General features: G+C 53.5%; 2 protein-coding genes across 5 annotated transcripts in view; one reads left to right on the forward strand and one right to left on the reverse strand.

The window, feature by feature from the left end:
* The window catches only part of Tpcn1 (two pore segment channel 1), a 55,129-nt gene extending 52,742 nt beyond the window's left edge, over window positions 1–2,387 (forward strand). For all 3 annotated transcript variants that reach the window (XM_087903760.1, XM_087903762.1, XM_087903761.1), the window contains exon 28: window positions 405–2,387. In XM_087903760.1, the coding sequence (XP_087759886.1) occupies window positions 405–527 (123 nt within the window). In that variant the 3' untranslated portion in view covers window positions 528–2,387. The remainder of the gene's footprint in view (window positions 1–404) is intronic.
* Window positions 2,388–2,511: 124 nt separating this feature from the next.
* On the reverse strand, window positions 2,512–24,248 carry Slc8b1 (solute carrier family 8 member B1). Of its 2 annotated transcripts, XM_087903763.1 has the most exons (17): window positions 24,112–24,248; window positions 23,660–23,813; window positions 22,126–22,349; window positions 14,981–15,133; window positions 14,845–14,897; window positions 14,369–14,427; window positions 14,161–14,265; window positions 13,911–14,078; window positions 13,226–13,333; window positions 11,537–11,596; window positions 11,254–11,384; window positions 10,449–10,590; window positions 8,739–8,860; window positions 6,743–6,896; window positions 6,070–6,150; window positions 5,358–5,425; window positions 2,512–3,393 (listed from the first exon to the last, which is right to left on the reverse strand). In XM_087903763.1, exons 3-17 carry the CDS (start codon window positions 22,279–22,281, stop codon window positions 3,196–3,198), a joined length of 1,758 nt encoding a protein of 585 aa, XP_087759889.1. In that variant the 5' UTR covers window positions 22,282–22,349; window positions 23,660–23,813; window positions 24,112–24,248; the 3' UTR covers window positions 2,512–3,195. The 2 variants fall into 2 exon arrangements, with proteins under 2 accessions (XP_087759889.1, XP_087759890.1); XM_087903764.1 differs by lacking the exon at window positions 23,660–23,813 and having other exon boundaries at window positions 24,112–24,204.
* Between the last annotated feature and the right edge of the window lie 747 nt (window positions 24,249–24,995).

The raw sequence follows: 24,995 nt of genomic DNA on the forward strand, positions 1-24,995 counted from the left end.
TAGAGGGTCTGTGGCTTGGGGTCTGGTTTTTAAACTATGAGGGAACTGTTTAACACTGGCCCTACCCCAGTACCCCAGGCCCTGGGAGTAGCTGGCTTTCTGGGTCACACTGGGAGGTAAGCAACTGTGAGCTTAAAGGCCCCTGTGACCCCTCTGAGGGCAGCAGAAGCAGTGTCTGGATGAAGGTGACATTGCCACCCACAGCCTCTGAGCCTGGAGAGGCCTGAGCTCCTGCAGAGCTCCTGTGGGCCATTGTCCCTGTCCCCTGGGTGGTGGTGGGGTGCTTATCCTGGCTGCCTCCGCGGACCTCACCCAGCACAGGCTCTTCTGATGCCCCCCATGTGAGCTGCGGGAAGTGGGTTGGAAGGTGAGCCACCTCTCAGCAGCACTTGCCTCTGTCCTAGGAGTGGTACGAGGAGCATGCCCGGGAGCAGGAGATGCAGCAGCAGCAGCTTAGGGGCGACGTGCCTGGCCCCACCACCCAGCAGCCCCCTGGCAGTCGCCAGCGTTCTCAGACTGTCACCTAGCCGGGCCTCATGGAGCCAGCTCTTCTATGCAATAACACCACAGTATTATGTACTACCATGTATGGAACCCGTGTGTATGCAGACACACTCATATATGCACATACTCACACAGACAGAAAAAGACTAGTCGGGGCTGATTTGAACCACCTTGCTCTGTCTTCCTGAGCTTCAGAAGTCGGCTTGGGCTAGAGGACCAGGCCTGACTGAGCTCTTCCTACCATGGAAATCTCTGGAAGCCCTCTTCTCCAGAAGCCCCTTAAATAGGCTGTGCCATCTCAGCAATGCCAGCTTTCCTGGGGACACCAGGTGGGACCTCCCTGCTGCTGCCTCGGGCCCCATCCCTGCAGTGTCCCCAATAGTCCCTACACCCGTCACAGGTGTCTGTGTCTGGTATTCTGGACAAAACCACTAGAAAGAAACCCCACCCCCTGCAGGACGGTGGCATCCGTCCGTAGGTGATGGAAGTGCTAGGAGTCCTCTGTGGGACCAGTGCCTAGGACTGGGTGGGAAGCCAGGCCCAGCAGGAGGCCCCGGGAATTTGACCCAGGGTAAACCCTGTCCGACACTTCTGGGAGTCGCTTCTTCAGCAGAGTTCATTTGAGCCGGTGCTGAAGGCAGTCCTCACCGATACTGTGGCTGGGGATGGAGCCACAGCCTAGGATCCCTCACTGCCCATCACTGCAGCCTGGCGCCACCACACCATGGGTAGCTGCTCTTCAAGGACTCTGAGGCACAAGGAGGACTGGCCTCTCCGAGGCTCTCATAAGCTAGGGGGGGGGGGTCAGGAAAGCATTCAGCCACCTCCACTCCTTTGGTCACTTCATCCCACTGTCGTGTCCATCAAGGGGTGAGGTACAGAGCAGGCAGGCTTGGGGAGAGCTGGGAAAGCGTCTCCCACGTCCTGGCACCTCCAACTAACCTGGCCTTCCATGCCTATTGCTTCTTGGGACTCAAAATGGGCAGGCATAGGTCCTTTCATGTTCTCACAGCTGCAGGAGACAGCTAGGCCCAGCACCCCACTCAGCTGATCCTGGGGCCAAGCTGGAAAGCGGGTGTTTTCACTCTGAATAAAGCACAGCCCCCTGGGAAAACCACTGCTTCTCACAAGCAGTCAAGAGTCTGGTAGCATCCCCTTAACTCTGAAAGGCTCTTTGCCTCCACTGGAGCTCAGCCTGGACTCCCAAGCCACAGCCCTTTCTCCGGAGAAGCAGCTTCATTTGCATAGCTGGGTGCCTTAGTTTCTGTGTATGGGCATTTTGGAAGCAAAAAGGGGGAGGCCTCTACAGAGGGTCCTGGGGCCTCTGAGCATCCTGGTCCTAGGCCTTCCTCTGCCCCAGGAATTGTTAAGTACCCCTTATCATAGGAGAGAAGAGCCCAGGTGTGGGGACTGGTCTTGGGCCTAATATGAGGTACCAGAAGCCCTGGGTTTAGCACATACCAGCCAGGCGCCAGAGGGAGATAGGACTATTTGGCCAAACTCCACCCAGTCATGTAGACTGGGGAAACCTATCCCCACAGGGTCACCTTGGGCACACCAAGTTGACTCTCAAAAACTTGCTAAGCAGGGGACAGATGGATGTCACCCAGGTTGTGAGCTGAGAGCCCTGGGACCCTGTCTAGCCCCGATGCCCTTCCCTCAGTTCAGCTGAGTGGGGACTGGGGGCTCAGTCACAGCCTAGCAGGGGTAGCTATGGAACCATGCTCTTCCCCTCCCCCACCCCAGCCTTACTCCACACCATGCAGACAATCATTTTGTATGGATCAGGAGCTACATCAGAAGGTTTTATACAATGATTTGCTACCTAGAAACCCACTGTACCCAGATTTCTGGTGTGTCAATAAACAAGCCTCTGCTTTGTAGATGCTGCTGCCTTTAACTTCCAGCTTGGGGGTCAGGGGCTCTACTGACCCTACCCAGCCCCACCCAGCCTTCCGGTCATCTGCTCAGGCAAAGGAACGGAGGAGACCTGAGGGCCTCTTCTGGTACACTTAAAATAGCTTGTCTTTTATTTCTTTCTTTCTTTTTTTGGTGGGGGTGGGGGACCAAAAACAATCAAGTTTCAGCTGAAAGCAGTCAGGGAGTGAGTGGCATTTTAAAAAGGCAGTCACACCACTTGCAAGAAGCCCCTGTGGAGGGGCTCTCCCCCTGGCTCCCCTTGAGGTAGGCACAGGACCCAGGCTGGCTCCTGTTTTGTAGGTTGGGGAGCCAGAGTTCTGAACAGAAAGTTCTAGAAGAACCTGGATCCATGGCCCAATGTGGCTGCCACTCATCAGGTAGGGTAGGATCCAGGTGGTTTTGAGCCACCTGGCTCAGTACCATGCATAACCAGTAACTTGACCTGTTTCTTCTGACTGTAACACTACATGGGAGGCTAAGAAACCACCCGCTGGCTCTGTTCAGCCAGCACTGGTGCAGGACTCAGCTGAGGCTGCGGACCATGGAAAAGCTTAAGAGGGAGGCTCAGGGCCGCCCTTCCCAAGGCCTCTGCAGTCATTCAAATGGGGTGGTCCCCAGCAAAGCCAGCTTCAAACCCCCACACTCAGGCTGCTGGGTGACACACCACCTTCCCTGGAGCCCCATGGGAACCGCAGAGGGCCCCCCACCTCCACTTCTCCTATCAGGAGGTAGGGGGAATCATCCCTAAACCATCAGGCCAAGCAGCTTCAGTCAGACCCTCTTCAAGCGAATCACCCTAAATTCTGTGAGCAGGACCACAACAAGGAAACTGGCGTAGAAGAGGAGCAGGCAGAAGCCATATGCCTTGCTGAGCTGGAAACACTGAAGCGGGACGGAGACCAGGGAGAAGACTAGGCTGAGCCCCAGGGCGCTGGCCAGCACCCACACCAGCAGTCCATCTGGTTCCAGCTGTGGGGAGAACAGGAGAGACTGTTCAGCACCCGCGGCTATGGGGTCTGCAGTGGAGAACAGCGAGGCTCTGTTTGACAAAGTGTCTTATCTATCAGCTTCCACTTGTGCCCGCTTGGGCTCTTTTTCCTGGACTCCTGCGCTGGCGTGACAGGCATGTGTTCCCACGCCATGGTTTTGCAGTGCTGGGGATTCAAACTCAGGGCTTCATGCATGCTAGACAAACACCCTGCCAACCATACCACATCCTCCATCAGTCAACACCTTTTGGGCACAGCATCATGCTCTACAGCCTAGTCTGGCTTTGACCTTGAGGCAATCCTCCTGCCTCAGTCTCCCGTGTCCTGGGATTATAAGTGTGCACCTCCATATCTGCTTCTGGCTGCATTTTATGTACTGATTTCTGTGTGGCTGAGAACATCCTACATCAAGATACGGGACAAGCAGAATGCAGGGAGAAAGCGTGGGGTGGGGGTGAGCAGGCCTAGGGTGGGTATGGAAGCGTTCAATAGACACATCTTCCAATCCTTCGGTCTGAATGGAGAGCCAAAGAAGTGGCAGCTGTGTGGCTGTGTACGGTGTTTAGCGTCTGTGGTCAGCCCTTCTTTACCAGTGTTGTCGTCTATGTGACAGCAGTACAGGTGGCCCCAGGAACGCCCTTTCTGTAGAATGTCAGAGGCATCCCACCTTGACATCTGGGGTATTGGGCCTGAGGTGGTCCACACTCCCGAATTGGTTGCCCCATCCTGCCTTCTGGAGTTTTCCAGCCTTTGAGGGGAGTATCTTAGGCAGAATCCTTGTGTAACATACGTTGGCCCCAAAGACTCTTGTTTAAAATGCAGGCTCTGGTCTGAGGCTGCGCTCAGCTGTTGCACACAGGAAGCCCTGCACTGCGTGAGCAAGGCCTGGTGGCTCACACAGTCTCAAGCTCAGCACTCAGGAGGTGGAGGAAGGAAGATGAATAGTTCAGGCCTTAGCTACATAGGAAGATCAAGACCAGTTTGGGCTACACAAGCGAGCACCTGTATCAGAAGGAGGGAGGGTGGCTAGGATGGCTCAGTGGGTAAAAACGCTTGCTGCGTAAACATGAGGTCCTGTGTTTGGATCCCCCTCCTTATGACTACTGTAACCCTAGCACTGGAGGCGGGCAGAGACAGGAAGATTGCTGGGGCTGGCTGGCCACCACTCTACCCCAAATCATTGAGCTCTGAGTTCAGTGAGCACCCTGTATGGAGGAAGGCAGTCAGGAGGTCACTTAGTGTCTACCTTCAGCTTCTGTGTATGCATAGGTATGTATAACTGTCTACACATGTGCATACATACAGCAGACTCCAGAGCTAGGGGTGCAGGGATAGTATGATACATGCTTAGCGTGTGTGCACCATAGACTTTCCCCCAAAACACACGTCATGTCTCTGATGTCTCAGTCAAGTCTTAGCATTCACGAGAACCCAGGCCAGCCTGTGTGTTTAAGAGTCTTCCTTAGAGCCGGGTGGTGGTGGCCCATGCCTTTAATCCCAGCACTCAGGAAGCAGAGGCAGGTGAATTTCTGTGAGCCTGAGGCCAGCCTAGTCTACAGAGCGAGTTCTATGACAGCCAGGGCTACACAAGAGAAACCCTGTCTCAAAAAACGGAAATCAAAAAATAACAAGAGCCCTCCCTTAATATGATGGGCCCCACCTTCTGGGGCATCTCCCTTCTCCTAGCTCCTCCATGTGGGCAGTACTGGGGTCTGACTTCCAGCTCCAATCCTCACCCCACGCATGCTTACCCAGGAAGCTGGGGTCTGTCATCACTCCAATGCCCTGGCAAAGATGAACAGGACCAAAGCCGCAGGCCGCCTGCCCATTCCATGCAAGCTGTATCTTAGTTACTCTGCTTGCAGGGAAACCTCAACCCCCATGCAAAATATTTTCAGGATATTCTGCAATCATGTTTAGCCGTGCTGAGGACGGCCGACTCACCTTCACCTCTGCAGCATGGTTCCTGACGATGTGCAGTAAGCAGCCCAGTCCTACACCCACCAGGATGTCTGCAGCCAGTTCAGGAAGCCGTGCTGGAGACTGCAGCCCACCCCCACAGCAGCTCCACCCCAGCCCTGGGCGTAGGGCCTTCTTTATTGTCTACACCCAGGGTCCTCCCCTCAGAGCACCTGATGCTGATGCCGCTGATAAAGTAGAGGTCGAGAGCCTATTTAGCACTCAGTTTAAGAATGCCAAGGGGTGGGGCTGGAGAGATGGCTCAGTGGTTAAGAGCATTGCCTGCTCTGAGTTCAATTCCCAGCAACCACATGGTGGCTCACAACCATCTACAATGAGATCTGGTGCCCTCTTCTGGCCTCCAGGCATACAAGCAGAAAAAAAAAAGAATGCCAAGGGGTGTCCGAAATGCCTGGTGCCTGTGCACTCAAGCAGATGGGGAAACTGAGGCCAAATGACCATACCCTTACACTAAGAAGCTGAGGCGGAGCCAAAGCCACACCTGTAGATCATTCCAGGTTGGCTCCTTTCTGCTAACCTGAGGGTGAGGTTTCCACAAGAGTCCAGTCTTAAAGACAAATGCAAAGGTGAAGCCGTAAGTCCCTGGCCAGTCCCAAGGGTGTTGCTGAGAGCCCACCTGTGACTGTGGGTGCTGGGACACCACACCGAGGCTCAGAGAAGCCCCAACAAAGGATACTGAAAATGATGCCACCAAAACAGGCGGAGAATGCCATCCGAGGGTAGCCCTGGCGGGCCAGTGTGAAATCCGAGAACGCATCTGCACAGAGAGAATAGGCTGTGAGGGGCAGGCTTCCATTTTACCTAGTCAGTGAACAAACACTGAGACAGGCCCTCTGGGGGACCCAGCACCCTCTAATTCACCCTCCACTCTAATTCCATTTACCCCACTCTTTCTCACTGGGGGCAACCCTGGGGGTATGGTACTATACCCCACTAGCTCTCACAGCACCTTTGTGTGCTCTCTTTTGTAAGATGCTCAAAGGCCTTTGTTAAAGGACAGCTGGGTTCTGGACTCCCAGCTCCATGCTAGAATGTTCTTGTTCAGTAGGTAGCCTGGTCAACCATAACCAAGCTGCTGTGGCTAAACAAGTGGTATAGGTATGTATGTGGGGTAGCCTGTGCATCACACCCCCCACATATACAGGTAAGCATGGTTGGCTGTAATAGATTTCACACACACACACACACACACACACACACACACACACACACACACACACACACGATAAGTCACTAAATGACAGTGGCCACCCCACTCACTGTTGCAGAGGATATATACATCCTGGATGTCTTCTTGAGATATGACTATGGCTAGGGAAGAAAAGAGCCACCCCAGAGCTCCAAGTCACCTCCAATGCTGTTCCCCCAGGCCAGGAGGGTGAGACCCAGTACAGTGTTGCTCAGACGGAAGACCACGCCCAGGGACCGCAAGATGTTCACCACCTCAGTGGCAGCTGCGTTGATCCACAAGGCACTGGTCAGGAAGCCCAGGAAAGCAAAGAGCTGTGGAGGGGATAGGCATCCTGATGGGACCCAGCCAGCACCCAGTAGGACAAAGCCTCAGGTTGTCCATAAGCTGGGTCGCAGGTACCTACAACCCAGGCTGGGGTGTGAGCCAGTGGCACAGTGCTCAAGACAGTGAGTCCATTAGTGTTTATTATACAGCAAGTAACCAAGAAAAGGTTGGAGCTCTGTGTGGTGTGGTGGGGAATTTATTATTATTATTATTATTATTATTATTATTATTATTATTATTATTATTATTTTGGACAGAGGGTCTCACAAAGCACAATCTGGCTTCAAACTCTCAGCATTGGCTGGTGATGACCTTGAACGTGTGATCCTCCTGCCTCTGCTCCCAAGTGCTGGGATTAGACCACTCACCACGATACCCGGCTTTCTACACATAATTTGTGTGTGCATGGGGGCACATGTCACAGTGAGAATGTGGAGGTCAGGGGACAGCTTACAGGAGTCCATTCACCCTCTCCACCATGTGGCTTCTGGGGATGGACTGCTGTCACCAGACATTTTGGCAGGCGCTTTCAACCACTGAGCCACCTTGCCAGCCCTGATTCCCCCCCACCCCACCCATTAATAACTATTTAAAAGTGAAAAATTTGAGCCGGGTGGTGGTGGCACACACCATTAATCCCAGGACTTGAGAGGTAGAGGCAGGTGAATCTCTGTTAGTTCCAAGCTAGCCAGAGCTATGGCGACCCTGTCTCGAGGGAAAAAATGAAAAATTTGTCAGGTATGATGGTTCACATCTTGCATCCCAGCACTCAGGAGGCTGAGGCAGTAGATCTACATGAGACCAGCCTGGTCTACATAGTGAAAACCTTGGGGCTTAGGGACATAGCTCAGATGGTAAAGTGTTCACTGAGCATGTGCAACGCCCTGGGTTTGGTCCCAGCACCACCTGTTTGCCCAGCACTTGGGAGGCGGAGGCAGGAGGATCAGAAAAGTTCAAGTTCCAATTTACATAGCAAATTTGGGGCCAACCTGGGCTACAAGAGACCCTATCTCAAGACACTGAAATAAGTGACTTTAAGTATAGTTTTGGGGAAAATAAATCTCTGGGCAAACCCCCTGACGTCACTGAGTCCTGGGAAGAGCAGAAAGAGAAATGCCTGACGATGAGGCTACAGACATCAGGGCCATTAGATAGATGGCTGCCTTCTCTGAAAACAGCCCCAGGTTCCTCAGAAAGCCAAAGTCACCATGGACCTAGTGACTCCACTCCCAGGAATGTACACCGGCCTGGTGTGCTTGAGACCCTGAGTTCCATCCTCAGCACCATGAAACACAAAAGCAAAGCTGGTGTGGAGGCACACACCTGATCCAGGCACTGGAACTGGAGGCAGGGGGATCACGAGTTCAAGGTCATTCTGAGCTATATAAGGCTTTGTAGCAACAAGCAACAAAGAAATAGGGGCTGGAAGAGTTGGCCCTGCAGTCAAGAGCACTTGCCATTCCTGCAGAGGATCTGGGTCAGTTTCTGGTGCCCACACTGGTTGCCCATAAGCATAGGTAACTCCCGTTCCAGGGGATCCAGCACCCTCTTCTGGCCTCTTAGAGTGCCAGGCATTACATAGTGTGCAGATACACATGCAAGCCCAACCCTTGTCCACATAATAGAGCAAACAAAAATAAAAACAAAACATAAAAACTGCAAAGTATGAAGTAATATCTCAATAACATAAGCTGATTCCACTCAAAGTAAAAAGAAGCCTAGCCAGGCAAATGGCTTGGGGTTCAGCTCCCCTTCAGGGTAGACATTATCATTCACCAAACCACCCCAGGAACACACCCAGGCCGCCGTCGGCGACCTCCAGTCCTTACCCAGTGCAGTCTAGGGGGCTCTCTGTTAGATGTGACAAAGAAGGTCACCGAGGCCAGAGCTGTGCCCACGATCACCACCACAGCCCAGACAGGAAGGAGGCCGCCAATCTCATAAATGCCATCTATGGGACAAGAAAGGGAGCTGGGATCCCCTACTCCTCCCCACTTCCTCCCACCAGTCCCCACGGCATTACGGGCTTTGGGTAAGTTCAGAAGTTCAAGGCCAGCTTCAGCTAGGTAGAGAGCTGAAGACAGCCTGGGATACATGAGACACTGTCTCAAATGCCAGAAAGGAGGGGGCAGCATGCTGAGGAAGCAGCTGGGTTGGTAGATGGTGTGTCCAGCATGCACAAAGCCTGGATTCCTTCTCCAGCATCATATAAACCAGACATGGTGGTAGATGCCTGTCAGCTTAGCACTTGCACTCGGGAAATGGAGGCAGAAAGATCAGGCACTCACGGCATTCCTCCACTACATAGTGAGTTCAAGGCTAGCCTGGGCTACATACCAAGACTATGTAAAATAAAGAAGTGAGATCTGGGGCTATAGCATGCTTACCTTCAGCTGTGTGAAGCCCTGGATTCCATCCTAGAGAAAGCCCCAGGGGCTGAAAAGTAAGCTCCAGGCTTGCCCTGGCAGGAAGCGGGGCCATAGCTCCCTCTGGGACAAAGGCTGCAAGGGACCTGGCTCACAAACATCCTCATTTCCCTTCCTCCTAACCCCTTCTCCCATTCCTTCCATAAACTGGGCACACATTCACACATGGTTCTGGTTTCACCCTGGCATGAAAATCACATGGCAGCCACCCATGCCTTTGCCTCAGACTCCCCTCTCACCAACCTTGGGTTAAGGGGAGAAATGAGCGGTATGAGTCACCTCAGAAAACAAGAATGGGTGTGACTAGAAAGTGCCTGGTGAGTCTTCGCTCCCCAGCTAGAACAAGGCAGAAAGGAAACAGCCATTCTGGGGCCAATGGGGAAAAGCCAGTGTGGGGGGTGTGGGTGGGGGGGCATCAAGTCACTCTGTCACCTCTGGGCTCTGGCGGGTTTTCCTTCTGGCCCAGATCTCAAGATGATAAAAGTTTGGTATGAAATTTTCCATTCTGTATCTTTGTTTCTTTCTTTGTTTGAGACAGAGTTACTCTGTAGCTTTGGAGCCTGTCCTAGAACTAGCTCTTATAGACCAGGCTGGTCTCGAACTCACAGAGATCCACCTGCCTCTGCCTCCCCAGTGCTGGGGTTAAAGCCGTACATCACTACTGCCTGGCTGGCGCTATATATATACATTTTTTTAAACAGTGTCTCACGGTATAGTAATAGCTGAACTCACTATGTCGACCAGGCTGGCCTCAGTTTCAGAGATCTGCCTGCCTCTGTCTCCTGAGTGCTGGGATTGATTAAAGGAGTTGGCTACCATGCCCAGCCTTGTTCTAATTATTTTTTGTGGTAGTACAGTATTGAACATGAAACCCAGCACCTCAGCTGCTAGACAAGTGCTCCATCTCGGAGCCCTGCACATCTCCCAGTCCTCAGTCTTTGATGGAGACAAGATAGGCAGAGGGCCCGACGTGGTCCTGTTTACAGCTCCACCTGCAGACGGCAGGACTGGACCACTGATAGGGAAGTCCCTTGTTGGATAAGCATGCCCTGGAGTCTCCTCTGAAGAGGCTCTGGGGTAGGAGGAGGGAGGTGGTGGGGGAGGGGTACTCACAGGCGCCGGACTGCAGGGTCAGGACCAGGACCAGGGGGCTGATGACCAGCTGCAGACAGTTGAGTGGCCGCTTCCAATTCCGATCATCCTTGTCGGGGTCCACAACCGGTACTGTGAGCAGCAGCAAGAACTCCACAGGCAACTGGGGACGTGGGCGGGTATCAGCTGGAGAGGAGGTGCAGCAGACGCTCCCCCGCTCTGTGGTGCTCCGTGGTAGGCCCAGTTCCATGCCTGCATGCATGCTATCCTCATCTCTGCCTCCACCCCCTCAGTGCCAAGATTAGAGGCATGTTCACTGTACCTCATTTATGTAACGTGGGGATGGACCCAGGGCTTCCTGCATGCTAGGCAAGTGCTCCGCCAGTGAGCTGTCCCCTCCCCAACAATCCCATCTTACACCGAAGGAACCAAGCTCAGATGACGTCATAGCCACAAGTACAAACATAGTTCATTCCGTATTCCTGACACTTGTTTTCTTGTATAGAGGGTAGAGAGCCCTGAGTCGGGTCACCAGCCAAGCCTGAGAACTCAGCTTCCCTACTGCATCCTAGGCTGGCCAGCAAAGGGCATTTCAGTGGACTCCAGCCAAAAGGCCACAGTGGCTGGGGATGATGGCACTCGCCTTTAACTTCAACATCCAGGAGGCAGAGGCAGGTGGATCTCTGTGAGTTCAAGGCATCTTGGTCTACATTGCAAGGGCCAGGCCAGCCAAGACTACACAGTAAGACCCTGTCTCAAAAAAAACAAATCCCACACTGTACTACAGTCACAAGGCCAGGAGCCTGGATCCTGGGACTCAGCTTACCTTGGCCACCTTCAGGAACCTAGAGGACATTGACTGAGTCCTCCACTTCCTGTAGTCCAAGGGATTCAGGGCTTGGATCAGGATCTGGGCAGTGGTCTCCTGACCCAGCAACAGAGGCCGGTATTCATCTCCTGTGTGTACCAGGTAGGGCAGGTGTGGCTGTGCTTGGCTCCTCCAGGGAGGCCTATTCCCCTGCCTTCCCAGCTCAACAGAGGGACCCTGAACCAAGCCCCAGTGTTTCCGGGCTTCTTTATCCCCATAGGCCCAGAGCCTGGGGCCTCACCATAGTCATAGCTGTTGGTGTTGGAAGACACCTGATCCTCTTCCGAATCAGACAGTATCTCTGTAGGAGACAGGAGCAGGGTAGGCATGGTTAACCTGCCCTGTAATATCCCAAGAACCCTCCAGAACCATGCTGGGTTGGGGGGATCACCTCTGGGACAGGGCAGAGTTGATATGCAAACATCTAGCCCTCCTCTCTCCCTCCCCCTTTATCCCCTCCTTCTTCAGCAAGGTCTCACATAGCCCAGACTGACCCTGAACTTCTTCCAGCCTTCATCACCATAGTGCCGGGATGCTAGGCATGCATCACTATGCCTGACTTAAGCAGTGCTGGTGATGGAACCCGGGGCCCTGGGCATGCCAGACACACGTTGCCTGAACCCTGCATTTTAGCCTTCTCAGCAATGGCTACACACACTCAGAAATCCCTACACTGTGGGAACATGACTCGCGGAACATCCTCACAGGGGCAACGCACAGTACAACACCCGACAGGCGGGTAAGTGCTTGGTGGCTACACTGGCTTTCTCTTTTCTTTTTCTTGCTATGGGTCCCAGGCGAGCCTAGGACTTCAAAAAAATATTACATTTATTTATTGTGTGTATGCATGTATGCATGTGCACACGTGCATACCCAACCAAGTACAATGCTTTTTGCTTTGTCTAGAACATTCTTCTAAAGTTCCAACTCTCACTAGACCTGAAACCTATGAGAAGCCTCAAAGAAAAGCAGCCCCCACCCACCCCAGACAAGAGCAGGTTGAACCTTCCCATTCCAACCAGCCGAGCTTCCGTGTATCTGCAGACACGGCAGCGGGGCAGGCTCTGAATTCTAACAGCTCGCTTAGCGGGGAGGAGGGGGAAATCCTGGTAGCCTTCCCGTAGGAGGGTTCTCAGTCCCTGCTCTATGCCAGAAATGAGACAGTCCTGCCCCCTACAGGCTCAGAGCCACACAAACAGGCCTTATGCAGACGGGTAACAGAGTGGCTTGCAGGTTCCCAGGTGTGGCCTTTGGGGTCTGGGTCAGCGGTCTGGTGTTAGGGTGCTGGTTGTGCCCCACTCTAGATTCTTGGCCTCAGGAGGACTTGGTTTCTCCCTGGGTCTGTTTCCTCTCCAAGAAAAGTGAAGTAAGAGTCCCTACACCAAAGAAGTGTCACCGAGGGGACGGAATCAGATAACACGCCTGATATGTAGCAAACCCTCGAATCCTGTGGGCTATGTGTGTCTGTGTGCCGTGTGGGTATTTGTGAGTGCATTTGTTTGTATGTGTGCAAATACTGTGTGTCTGCGGGCGTGCATGTGTGTTCTCTGTAGATCCTGTTTCATGTGCTGTGTATTTCTGTGCATTTCGTATGTGCTGTGTACGTGTGTATATATTGGGGAAGTGCACTTGTGTGTACGTGTCTACCTGTGCCCTGTAGGGCTCATCTGAATTCTTCCTGAGGACAGAGGCACACTCAACTTGTACTAAGGTGACCAACTGTGATAATGCCGTGGAGACCTGTGACCCTGGACGAGAGGGTCCTGAGGCTCGCATCACAAACCGGGGGATAGGCATGGCCTAGACAAGGTGGAAACTTATTGGAGAAACGATGGCCAGGCAGAAGACAGACTGACTTCAGGGGGACATGAGGCAGCAGGAAAGGCCAGAGGCGCCCAGCCCCGTCTGTCCCCTTGTGGAGGTTCCTCACCTGGTGTGTCGGGCACAGAGTGGACCAGAGACCTGCTCCGCTGCCGTTGGTAGACCCAAGTGCAGAGAATGACTGTGACTACATAGAACACATAGAGGCCCAGGTAACCTGCAGGCAGAGGTGTAGACCGCCATCAGCCAGCGTCCAGGCGGCAGGTGTCAGCCTACCGCGGTCCTGGTGGGTGAGTGGCCATCTTGAGTCTCCATACCTTTTCCTTGCCATTCTAGGCCCACCTTTCCTGCTTATCTGCCTTGAAACCCCTCCATTAGAGAAGGAAGTGTGGGTGTCTCACGTGGAGGAAGTCAGACTGACAGGCAAGCTACTTGGCTAACCTGTCTCTGGCCTATTCCCTTCCGTGGCTAGCATGCATTTTGGGTGGCTCCAGCTCAAGACCCTTGCCAGATTCCCATTTACCCCTCCCCCCATCAGAGAAATGGGGAGTCACAGCCCCCTCTGTGGCTTGTCCCTGAGCCTCATGTCCCTTCCTGGCTTCCCTGACCCTCACTATTGGTCTCTCTTAATCAGAATTGACTGAGTCCACTGTGAGGCCCCTGGGGTGACAATCACACGTCTGAAAGTCTCCAGGTTCCACCGTCCCTGCTTAACCTGTGCTGCCTTGAGTAGAGTTTGTCACTCTGTATCAAATCAACCTCGACTCTGTCGTGGGCAGCCCCTGACTGCTCACCCAGTGCCCAGGCCAGCGTGATCCTGCCGAGATAGAGTGCAGTGAAGGTCAGAAACACAGCCACCATATAGAAAGCGATGTCCCTGAGGAAGGGCCTGGACGCGGCCATGAAGGGGTGCAGAATGGTGATGCCTCCAGCCACCACAGTGGTGACCAGCACTCCTGCGCCTGGAAGACCGCAGAGCAGAGCTCAGGAGCGGGCACTCTGGGGGCCCCCCAATACTTCACACCCCGATAGAACTGTGCTCACCGAACAGAGCCCCGATGGCCAGGCCAGCAGTGCGTGGGTCTGAGAAGGCCACAAGGGCACTGAAGATGTCTGGGGCACCGTTCCCAAAGGCCAAGAAGGTGACACCATGGGGGAGCACGTCAAGGGGGTTCCACAAAGACTACAGCCACCACCTCGTGCCCCTGCCTCCCTCGACCACCCTTTCCCACGGGAGCTGGGTCAAAGGATACTGCCACGTTGTGGGAGAGCTTGAGATTGGTTGAGATGGCTGACAAATTAGGGCAGAAGCTAGAAGAGGAAGAGCCAGTAGTCAGGGTCTGCAGGGAGGGGACTCAGCCAGTAAAGTGCTTGTCTTGTAAGCGCAAGGACCAGGGTAATCCTCAGGTCCCACGTGAAAAGGCTGGGCATGGTGGTCTGTCTGTAATCGCTAGTGCTGGGGAGGCGGGGACTCACTGGCTACCGAAATCAATGAGACCGGTCTCGAAAGACAGAATTCTTGGCATTCTTAAGAACAACACCTGAGACTGTAAGCATGTCCACATGCATGTGTGAAGATCCGCCGCCATGCATGGCCAACAACGAGCATGCGTGGTCTGCAACGAGCATGCTCACAGAGACTGGCTCCTGCCCCATCATTCCCCCGCAAACCTCTCACAATTGCATTTTCCCATCTATAAGCTGGACACGAGCCAAGGCCACACTCACAACTTAGCTGCGGTGACTCCCAGGATCAGAAAGAGGTAAAGTAGCCAGAAAACCTGGTGGAAACCAGAAAGGGAGACAGAGTTACATCCCACCGGAGACACCTGCCCATTACCCGGTCCCCAGGGCACAGACTCACATAGAGGGTGATGACCAGAGGGAGGAGGTTGGGGGGAAAGTGGCAGAAGATGCCCTCGAGGTAGTCCAGGTAGCCCCCCTCATTGTGGCAGTCGGGGTTCACCCTGATAAAGTCGCAGCGGTCAGAAACATTCAGGCCACAGACGGCACGGCACTGCAAAGAGGGAAGGCAAGGGACACAGATGACAGAGCCACCAAGGGAGAGGCCAGACTGGACCTATCTAGGCAGTTGACCATGACCTCCCTTCAGCCTGTCCCTAACCCCCAAAGATATCCACTGGATGTTTTTGTTCTAAAAAATAAACTTGTAGGGCTGGAGAGATGGCTCAGTGGTTAAGAGCACTTGACTACTCTTCCAGATGGACCAGGTTCAATTCCAGCACCCACATGGCAGCTCACACCTGTCTGTAACTCCAGTTCCACGGAATCTGACACCTTCACACCAATGCACATAAAATAAAGTTGTTTTTATTTTTTTTAAAATTTATTTATTTTTATTATGTATACAATATGTCTGTGTATATACCTGCAGACCAGAAGAGGGCACCAAGCCTCATTACAGATGGTTGTGAGCCACCATGTGGTTGCTGGGGATTGAACTCAGGACCTTTGGAAGAGCAGGCGATGCTCTTAACCACTGAGCCATCTCTCCAGCCCATAAAGTTGTTTTTAAAAATAAATAAATAAATAAACTTGTAGGCCAGCGAGATGTCTCCATGGGTAAAGGTGCTTGCGGAGCACCAACCCTGATGCTGAATTTGATCACCAGGTCCTGTGTGACAGAAATGACTCCAAAAGCTGTCCTCTGACCTCCAGTCATGCCCCGCCCCCCACATACAGGTTCCCAGCACCTAAACTTGGTGGCTTTTGTGACGCCTCTGGCCTGCTAGGGCACCTGCACCCATGTGTACATACCCACACACAGACAAGGAATTAAAATAAAAATAAATGCTTAAAAAGGCAATATATAAAGGTGAATAAAACTCCTATTATAAGCCCCTCCCATCACCTCACTTCTCCAGCAATCCCACCCTTGCCAGTCTGAAGCACACCCTTATAGAGGCTTCCCCTTTTAATAAAAGCTAATATATACGGTCTACCAATGGGCTAGTTTTACAGAGATCAGGATATCTTGAGTCTTGTTCCTGTGACTTGCTTCATCTATCACTAATCAATGTCACATATTAATAAAGATAAAACACGCCTTTAATCCCAGCACTCAGGAGGCAGAGGCAGGAGGATCTCTGTGAGTTCGAGGCCAGCCTGGTCTTCTAGAACTAGTTCCAGGACAGGTTCCAAAGCTACAGAAAAACCCTGTCTCGAAAAACCACAAAAAAATAAAAAGAAAAGAAAAAACACCCTGAGTGATCTCCAGCACACCAGGCAATGTTGGTGGCTTCAAATAAGAACACGGGTCCTGTGCATCAGGGATAAGGGTTGAGTCCTTGGGAGAAAACCTAGACAATAATGAAAGGTTCGCACAGGCAGAGCCTTGTGGGAGCAGGACAGACAGACAGACAGACACACACACACACACACACACACTCTGCAGCTGTTCCCCTTCCTTCATTTTATTTCCTTTTGGTTTTTTGTCACAGGATCTCTCTGTGTAGCTCTGGCTGTCCTGGAACTCGCTCTGTAGATCAGGCTGGCCTCAAACTCACAGAGATCCGCCTGCCGCTGCCTCCTGAGTGCTGGGATTGTAGAGGTGCTTCGAGGACTCCAGGGCTGGGCAAGCCACTGTTCACCCATCCCCTACCTCACTGTAGTCTTCCTGATAACAACAGCATTCTTGGAGGGCTCTCTCTCTCTCAGGGAGTGACTCACTTGGCCCGCGTGAACTTCCTGGCACATGACTCCCAGCACATGTCAGAATGTTTTGTCCTGGAAGTGAAAGTGCTGAGCAGTGCACTGTGGGCTGTGGCTTCTAGAAGCCGAGACGAGAGACACAGAATCTAACAGTGCGAGGTACGTGGGATGCCATCACAGCAACAGAGGAGAACAGGAAGGGGCGCAGCCAGGCAGCAGGGCTGATGGCTGCCGCTGTGACCCCAGGAGCCTCAGCCTAGGGGAGGGATCAGGAGTGAACCACCACCCCACTTCCATTACCAGTGGGGGATGCTGGGAGAAGTTTTGGTGATAGTGTCTTCTGTAGCGCAGGCTGGCCTGGAACGTGCTATGTGCTGGGGATAACCTTGGACTTCTGATCTTCCCGCCTCCACCTCCCTAGGCTTGAGATTCCAGGCAAGCACCACCACGGTTGATGCAGCGCTGGGGAGGGAACCTGGGGCGTCGGGGACCCACAACAGCTTTCTGCACGAGACTCTGTCACTGAGCCGTATCCCCAGCTCAGCTCATAGTCTGAAAGCACTCTACCGTGGGCACACTTGACCCTCAGCATGTCAACGGTGGGTCTGTCACAATGGGCATCACCTTCCTTGCTCTGTGAGTGAGAAACGGAGGCACAGAGAAGGGAAGGGACGCCCCCTCCTCCTGCACCCTGTGTGCACTTATTGCTAGGTGTGTCTCACCCAGCTCAGCTTGACAGTGGCCAGCTGCAGCCGCAGCACAGTGACCTTTCTCCTTGTTCAGTCTCTCCCTTCTGCTCCCTCATCCCCTTCCTTGGGGCCAGTGGGGGAGGGGGAGGGCAGGACAGGGGATGGGACATGACATGTGACATGATGAGAACACATGACACACGGGGAGACACAGACTCCCAGAAGAATGAGTCAGAGAGGCAAGTCCTCTGAAGGTGGCCTCCTGCCCCTTGGCCTCACGATCCAGTCCCTGCCTGAGCTGGACATCCCTCCCCGATCCAGGCCCAGCCCTCTGCCAATTTGCTCACATTCAGGGATGAGGTCTCCTCACAGCCCTACCACCCTCTTCCCTGAGGCACCATGTCAGCCTAGGAGAACTCAGAGGGCACTGGGCTCAGGGGTCAGGCATGGGCAGCCAATTCCATGCCTGGGAAACACACAGATTACAGAAATGCTAAACCCATAGGGCCGCTTGGAATTCTGGGAAGTCACATGCCCTTCTGAAAGACATCCAAGCTCTAAAGCACAAAGACAACCTCCTGTCCCTCAGAACCCACTGGGTCAGACTAGTGACAAACTGGATGTGGTCTGGGCCCACAGCATCTCCCTCTAGCCAGTCGGGCTACTGTGGAAGACAGTGAAAGCTGGGCCGATAAGGAGTCCGAGGGTAAGGAGCCCGAGTGTTCAGCACTATGTCCTTTGCTAAGGGGCTCTCTGTCTCTAGACTCTGGTTTCCTCACTTAGAGGAAAGAACCTTCAAACTCCGTCTACTCAGTCAGCTGTGGTGAGGAAAGCCCCGAGCTTTTGTGCACTGGGATGACCCATAGTGCCAGCCCAAGCACCTGAATGGACACAAACAGGCAGACAGACCTGCATATAGACAGACAGAGGTACACATACACATGCATGCACGTATGCGCGCACGCGCACACGCACGCGCGCGCGCACGCGCGCACACACACACACACACACACGACAAACACCTGGCCATCCTCATTGGTATGCTTGCCCCAACAGTGTTCATGTCCCAAGCCCCCTTGACTGCAGACATGGCTGAGGTGAGGGTCTGAAGATAGGGTTTTCTGGGATTTGCTGGTGACCCAGGTCCTCCTGAGCAGGTTTATGTATGAGGGTGGGAGGAGGGGCAGAACCAAGGAAGGTGATGTGAGTGATGGGAAACAGGACACAGAGAAAGGACCTGGATCCAGCATGGAGCGGCTCCTGGAGACTTGGGAAGTTGGACAGCCACAGCCCCACCCACACCTGGGTCACAGGACCACGGGTTAACTGTGGTTTGTCCTTTTGGTTGGTGGCCCCAACCAGCCTTGAATTCCTGACCCTGAGATTACAGGTGTGTGCCACTACAGTCTGGAGTTGTGTTGTTTTGTGCCTGGTAGATGGCAATCCCACCTCTACCACCTCCAGCAGCAACAGGGCCTAGAGGTGCTTGCTGTCAAGCCTGATGACCCGACCAACGTGATGGCCAAAGGGAGAAGTGATTCTTGTGCATTGACCTCTGACTTCCACAAGTCCGCTGTGGTGTGTGCGTGTGCGCACATGGGTGCACGGGCACACACACACACTCACAGAAAAATCTAACATTACAAAGAATCTACTACAACGGCTTGAAATCCCTTGACAGTATAACTAGTGATGGCAGGCTGAGTCACCCTGCTGCTGACCCAGCCTCCCTCCTTTCTCCTGGCACGGTATTCCAGCCGCTGGAAAACACCACCCTGCCCCTGACCCAGGACCTCTGCACCTGCTCTTCAGGCCGCAACGAAAACATCACAGCAGACCTTTAACCCCAGCACTGGGAGGCAGAGGCAGGTAGATCTCTGAGTTATAGGCCAGCCTGGTCTACAGAGTTCCAGGATGGCCAGGGCTACACAGAGAACAAAGGAACAAGAACAAAACCCTGCACCTCAGCTCCCAGCGCCTTGCCCCGCCTTGCCCCGCCGGCCTGAGGCGAAGCAGGTGGCCTCCTGTCTCTCACCACACCCGCATTCTTTTAACCCGCTTCCTTTTTACTTTATTAGTTATTCAGCAGGTTTGTTTCTTGGCCTGTTCCCAGAGCAGTGGAAGCCTAGGGGGCGTGGGGGGTGGGAGAGATAGCTCCACATCCTCAAATTCTATTCTTGCACACTGTAGGGGCTCAATAAACATTAGCTAACCTGCTAGGCCTGCTGACGCTCACAGCCCAGTTCTCCAGAGGCACGAGCCCCACCCCCACCCCACTCCTCCTCCCCCTACACCCACTTCCCTCCCCCTGCCCCCTCCCTCTACTCCCACCCCCACCTCCACCAGCATCTAGATTCCCAGTACTCAGGAGGCTGAGGCAGGAACGCTATGATGATTTTAAGGCCAGCCTGGGCTACAGCGTGTGAGTTCTTGTGTAAAACACAAACAAATGTTTGGTGAATGAACACAGGGTACATGAGAATATACACTGAGGGTGATGGACCTCAGGCTCCTGGCAGAGCCTCTGGAGTCTGTCCTGGGAGACAATATGCTAACAAGGAAGGTTTGGTTTGTCACAAAGGAGCCACATGGCCGCCTCTTCACTCTGACCCACCTCGCAGACCTTCTGGTGAGTTCAGCACAATGACGGCCAAAGGGCACAATGACTTGGACAAATCACTCAGCACAAACAGAATCACCCAGATTCCTTCTTGGGAATTTTATAGGCCAAGTAACTACAAACTGCCCACCCATCTGTAAAATGGGCTTAATTGTCCCACTGCCCTCTCAGAGGGTGGGGTGAAGACACCCCTGCCCTCCCATAAACTTAGTGGAGATAGTGACAATCTCAGGGCTAGTGGTTTGAGTATGTGATTTTGGTTTTCTTTCTTTCTTTTTTTTTTTTTTTTTTTGGTTTTTGGAGACAGGGTTTCTTTGTGTAGCTTTGGAGCCTATCCTGGAACTCATTCTGTAGACCAGGCTGGCCTTGAACTCACAGAGATCCGCCTGCCTCTGTCTCCCGAGTGCTGGGATTAAAGGCGTGTGTCACCACCGCCCGGCTGAGTTGATGATTTCTAGCAGAGAAAATATAGATGTCGAGGCTTGGCTCAGTGGGTGGAATTATGTGCCCTAACATGCTTGAGGCCCTGGGTTCTACTCACAGATCCACATAAAGCAGCCAGGCATGGCGGCACATGCCTGGAATCTCAGCTCTCAGGAGAAGAAGGCAGGAGGATCAGTTCAGTAGTGAGTATGAGGCCAGCCTGGAAAATGGGAAACCCTGTCTCAAACAAAGAAAAGAAAGCGCCGGGTAGATGGCTCAGTGGTTAGAGCTGCAAGCGTGGGACCTGGCGTATGGATCTCTAGAAACCAGGTAAGTGCTGGGTGGGTTGTGAAACCGCCTGTAATTCCAGCCTTGGAAGGAAGAGCAAGCTGGCTAACTGGACTAGCAGTCATACTGGTGAGCTCTGGGTGTGCCTGGAAGACCCTAACTCAGTGAGTACAAGGAGAACAAGCCATCCTGATGTCACCCTCAGGCCTCCACATGCTCATGAACATGTATGTGCTCGGGTAAGCTTTGGAAGCAGCACCGACCATGTGTATGCAAGCCTCCACGTATGCAAACGTGGGAATACATATGCATATCTCACTACATACATCCCTGTCACATATACACATATTCAACACACACACACACACATACACACACACACACACACACACACACACACACACGGCAGAAGGAAAAAGGAAAAAGGAAAAGAAGGTACAATCCGCTGTGGCCTCGCTCCCCAGGCCCTGCAGCCGTCTCTCTGTCTCTCTGCCTTTGTTTAGCCCCGGCGCCTACCCACCCTCCCCCAGATATCCCCAATCAAATCTCTGTTCAAGTCCTTGGCACTAGGTCACCCTCAACTGACCAGGCTGGACCCACAGCAGCATCCACGCCTCCTCCCTGCCTGCTTTCCACCTGTGTGTGTCTTCAGCACCGCTCCAAACCCAGCGGCATGTTCCCACTCTCCCAGCCTGGAGGCTGCGGGAGCTCTGCCTCCCTGCACTGGTCTCTTGGGGGCCACTCTCTCCCCTCTTAATCCGTCCTCCTGACAGCAACCAGAGAGATTCCTTGAAGGGAGTCATACATCAGATTGTGACACTCCTCTGCTTAAAAGCCTCCTTTGGCTCCCGATTCTCATCTCCCAGCCTCAGTCCACCGCCCTTTCATAACCTGGCCAGCATTACCTCGCCACCCACCGGGTTCAGCCTTACACAGGCTGCTTCAGCCCTGCTGTTGGAAAGACACGAAGCTTGAACCTGCCTCAGGGCCTTTGCACTCGTTCCCCAGTTTGTGTGAGTGGCTTCCTCCCTTCCTTCCAAGCTTGGCTCTAAGGTGACTTGTTCACAGAACAGGTTTGTCACAGACCAAAAACCTGAAGTAACTGCCAACACTCACATCCTCCCCACAGCGCTCCTGCCTACACAGCTCACTGCTCTCTGTCCTCCTGCCTCACAGCCAGTTCCATCAGGAGTCCCCATGGATCCCAGGGTCCGGCTCCGTCCGTCCGAGCTGACACATAGCAGATGTGTAATAATTAGCTGGCAGTACAGCAGAGACCCCGCCCAACCTGTCTTCCTGCCCTGCTCAGGTACTCACGTCCGCCATGGCAGTCTGGTTGACACCTCGGGCTGCAAACTGAATGTGCTCGAGGGTTTTTGGGGACGAGTCTCTGGCACCAGATGCTGTCTCCATTATCAGAGGCACACAGAGGAAGCCAGGCGCCCAGCGCAGATCCAGCCATCTGCCTGCCATCAGGCCCCTTGGGGCTGGACCAGCGTCCTCTGCTCTCTTCAGCTGCAAAGAGCTGGCCACTCCAGTGCCTATGGGGTGGGGCGAGAGGAGGGGGGGGGAACGTTATCTCTGTGGGCCCCAGGGGAGGAGACCAGAGACCTCTTATTGTCAAGACCAACCCCCTCTCCTCAATAGAGACCCCAATCCCAAGAGAGTTTTCTTAGCCCTCCTGGGGCTGCATCACAAGCCTCTTGTTCTGAAGTGACATTACCCCCAGGTGTCTGAGACCTGTTTCTCACCAGGGCAACAGGCCTGGAAGAGGCCGTGGGAGCAAGTCAGACAGCCAGATCAGTATGAGATCAGTATGGGAAATAGCCAATCCTAAGAACTAGGAACTCAAGAGTTATGTTTGCTTTCCCTTTTTGGTTGGGGCATCAGGATGCAGACCCCACGCCTCACGGGTGCTACGCAAGTACTCCAGCACTAGGCTATAATCTCCAGCCTTGTGTTTTTGTTTGTTTTTTTTTCGGGACAGGCTAGCCTGGAATTCACCACATAGCCCAGGCTGCCCTTGAACTAGTGACACTCCTCTTGCTTCTGGTCTGGAAGCACAGGGATCACAGATGTGAACCATGCCCAGCTTCTACCGTCTTCCTACTTCTTATTTTGAGGCAGAATTTCTTGAGTTTGCCAGGCTGGCCTTGAACTCCTGTTTCTCCTGCCTCAGCCTCCTCAGTAGCTGAGGTTTCAATGTGCACCAGCCACTGGGTTCCAGCCTAAAATAACAAACTTCCATGGTGGACTTGGCTGCAGCCACCAGGCCAAGACCCAGAGACACCAGTGCCTCATACCTCACCCAGCACACTACACCAGGGGCCTTGTTTGAGCTCTACATTGGGAAACTGAGGCATGGGGGAGGAATGTCACGCTCGTTCCTCAGTCAGCAGAAATGCCACACCACAGTGCCCTCTGAGTGCACAGAAGTTCAGCAGGCGGCCCAGGGTCATGTGACAAGGAAGAGAGCCGCAAAGCCAACAGTTCTCAGATGGGGAAATTGAGGCCCAGAGGGAAGTACGTTGCTCAAAGCCACCTAAACTGCCTGGGACCAGCCACAGCCGAGCTGGGTGGAGCTGCCGCACAATCCACTTTCCTCCACTCAGAGGAAAGGGCTTCATTTTCCTCTCCAAGTAGAAAAAAGGCTCAAAGTCTTAGGCAAGCTGCCTCACATGCTTTGTGCATTTTATTTTTGCAATCAGGGAGGCAAAGGCCATCAGACCTTTCTCTTTTTGTGTGTATGGGGGTGTGATTTTTGCACAAGCATTTCTCAATCCCTCAGGGATGGGGGAGGAGGACAGGAAGAGACCCCAGAGGAGGGAAGGGATCCCAGATGCCTCCTCACCTGTTGACAGGAAGAGTTTCTTCCCTCCTTGTTCTAGCTACTCCACTTGGCACGGACACGGAGTGGAAAAACACACAGCCTTACAGATCCGTCTCTGAATTTTCTATGTGGACAGCCCGGGGGAAGTCTGGGCATATGGCCTCGGAGTCCGCATCTGTGAAACAGACACGAGCGCTGACCCAAAGGGCAAGCAAACACCCGTGTCCCCAACACAAGCCTCTTCCCCACCGTCCGCCAATTTCTTCTACTCATTTCCAAATTAGCATCTATTGAGCGCCTCCAGTATGCGGGCACTTGTGTGGAGCGCTGGTGAGGTGGGCAGACTTGATGGCGAGGAATGAGGATGGGAACCCGGCAGCGCTTTCTGGTTTGGGGTCTCAGTTGGAACCCGGGTTGAGAAGTTGAAGTTGGGGTGATGGGTGCTCGGGCTGCGAAGCTCGGGCTCCTCTTACCTCGGGCGGGGCCTGATCAGCAAGCTCAGAGTCTTCTTCCAGCCGGATGGCCCGCGCCACGACCTTCCGCCCCTAGAGCCCGGGCCAGGAGCAGCCGGGCCACGCCCACACAAACCCCGTCCCGCCTACTTCCCTGCTGGGCCACGCCCCGGTTCTCCTTTCCCCGCCTAAACCACGCCCTTTAAGGCTCGCCCCGCCCCGGCTCTTAAAGACACAGCCTCCCAGGGATGCGCGGTCCTCTGCAGCCTTTCCCATTCTCCGCACCTCGCTAACCTGTCACTTCTGCTTTCAGGTAGAGGCTGTAATGAAAGCACGTGGATTATAGGCATCAGGGTGCCCGACGGAAGTCTGAGGGGGAAGTTGGGAGATTCTGTCACTGAGAATGGAATGGACTCGTGAAAGTTGTGATAATGAAAGGGGATTAGAGGAACCTGGGCAAACAGGGTGTGGTGGTTTGTACCTGTAGTCCTATCACTCAGGGAGCAGAGGCAGGAGGACTGTGAGGTTAAGGCCGGCCTGAGCATCACAGCAAGACACTGTCTCAATATGATGGCGATGATGATGATGGCAGGGGTCGTGATGGTGTTAACGGTGAGATGGTAATAGTCAAGGTGATGATGGTGAAGGTGTTAATGAAGATGGTGGTGATGTGGGCACTTGGCGCTAAGCTTCACAACCTGAGTTTGATCCCAGAAACCTACATAGTGATGGGAGAACCTACTCCTGGAAGTTGCTCTCTGACTTCCACATGTACACCAATGGCATGTACAAGCACTCATGCACACGTCAAATAAACAAATGTAATGTATTAAGTAAGCCGTGTGTAGCGTAATGGCCGGTATGGTAAGAGTTCACAAGATGGAATTGCTAGAATCCACGTTGCT

Source organism: Myodes glareolus, chromosome 2 (genome assembly GCF_982192425.1).
Source record: "Myodes glareolus chromosome 2, mMyoGla1.1, whole genome shotgun sequence".
Lineage (NCBI taxonomy): Eukaryota > Metazoa > Chordata > Mammalia > Rodentia > Cricetidae > Myodes > Myodes glareolus.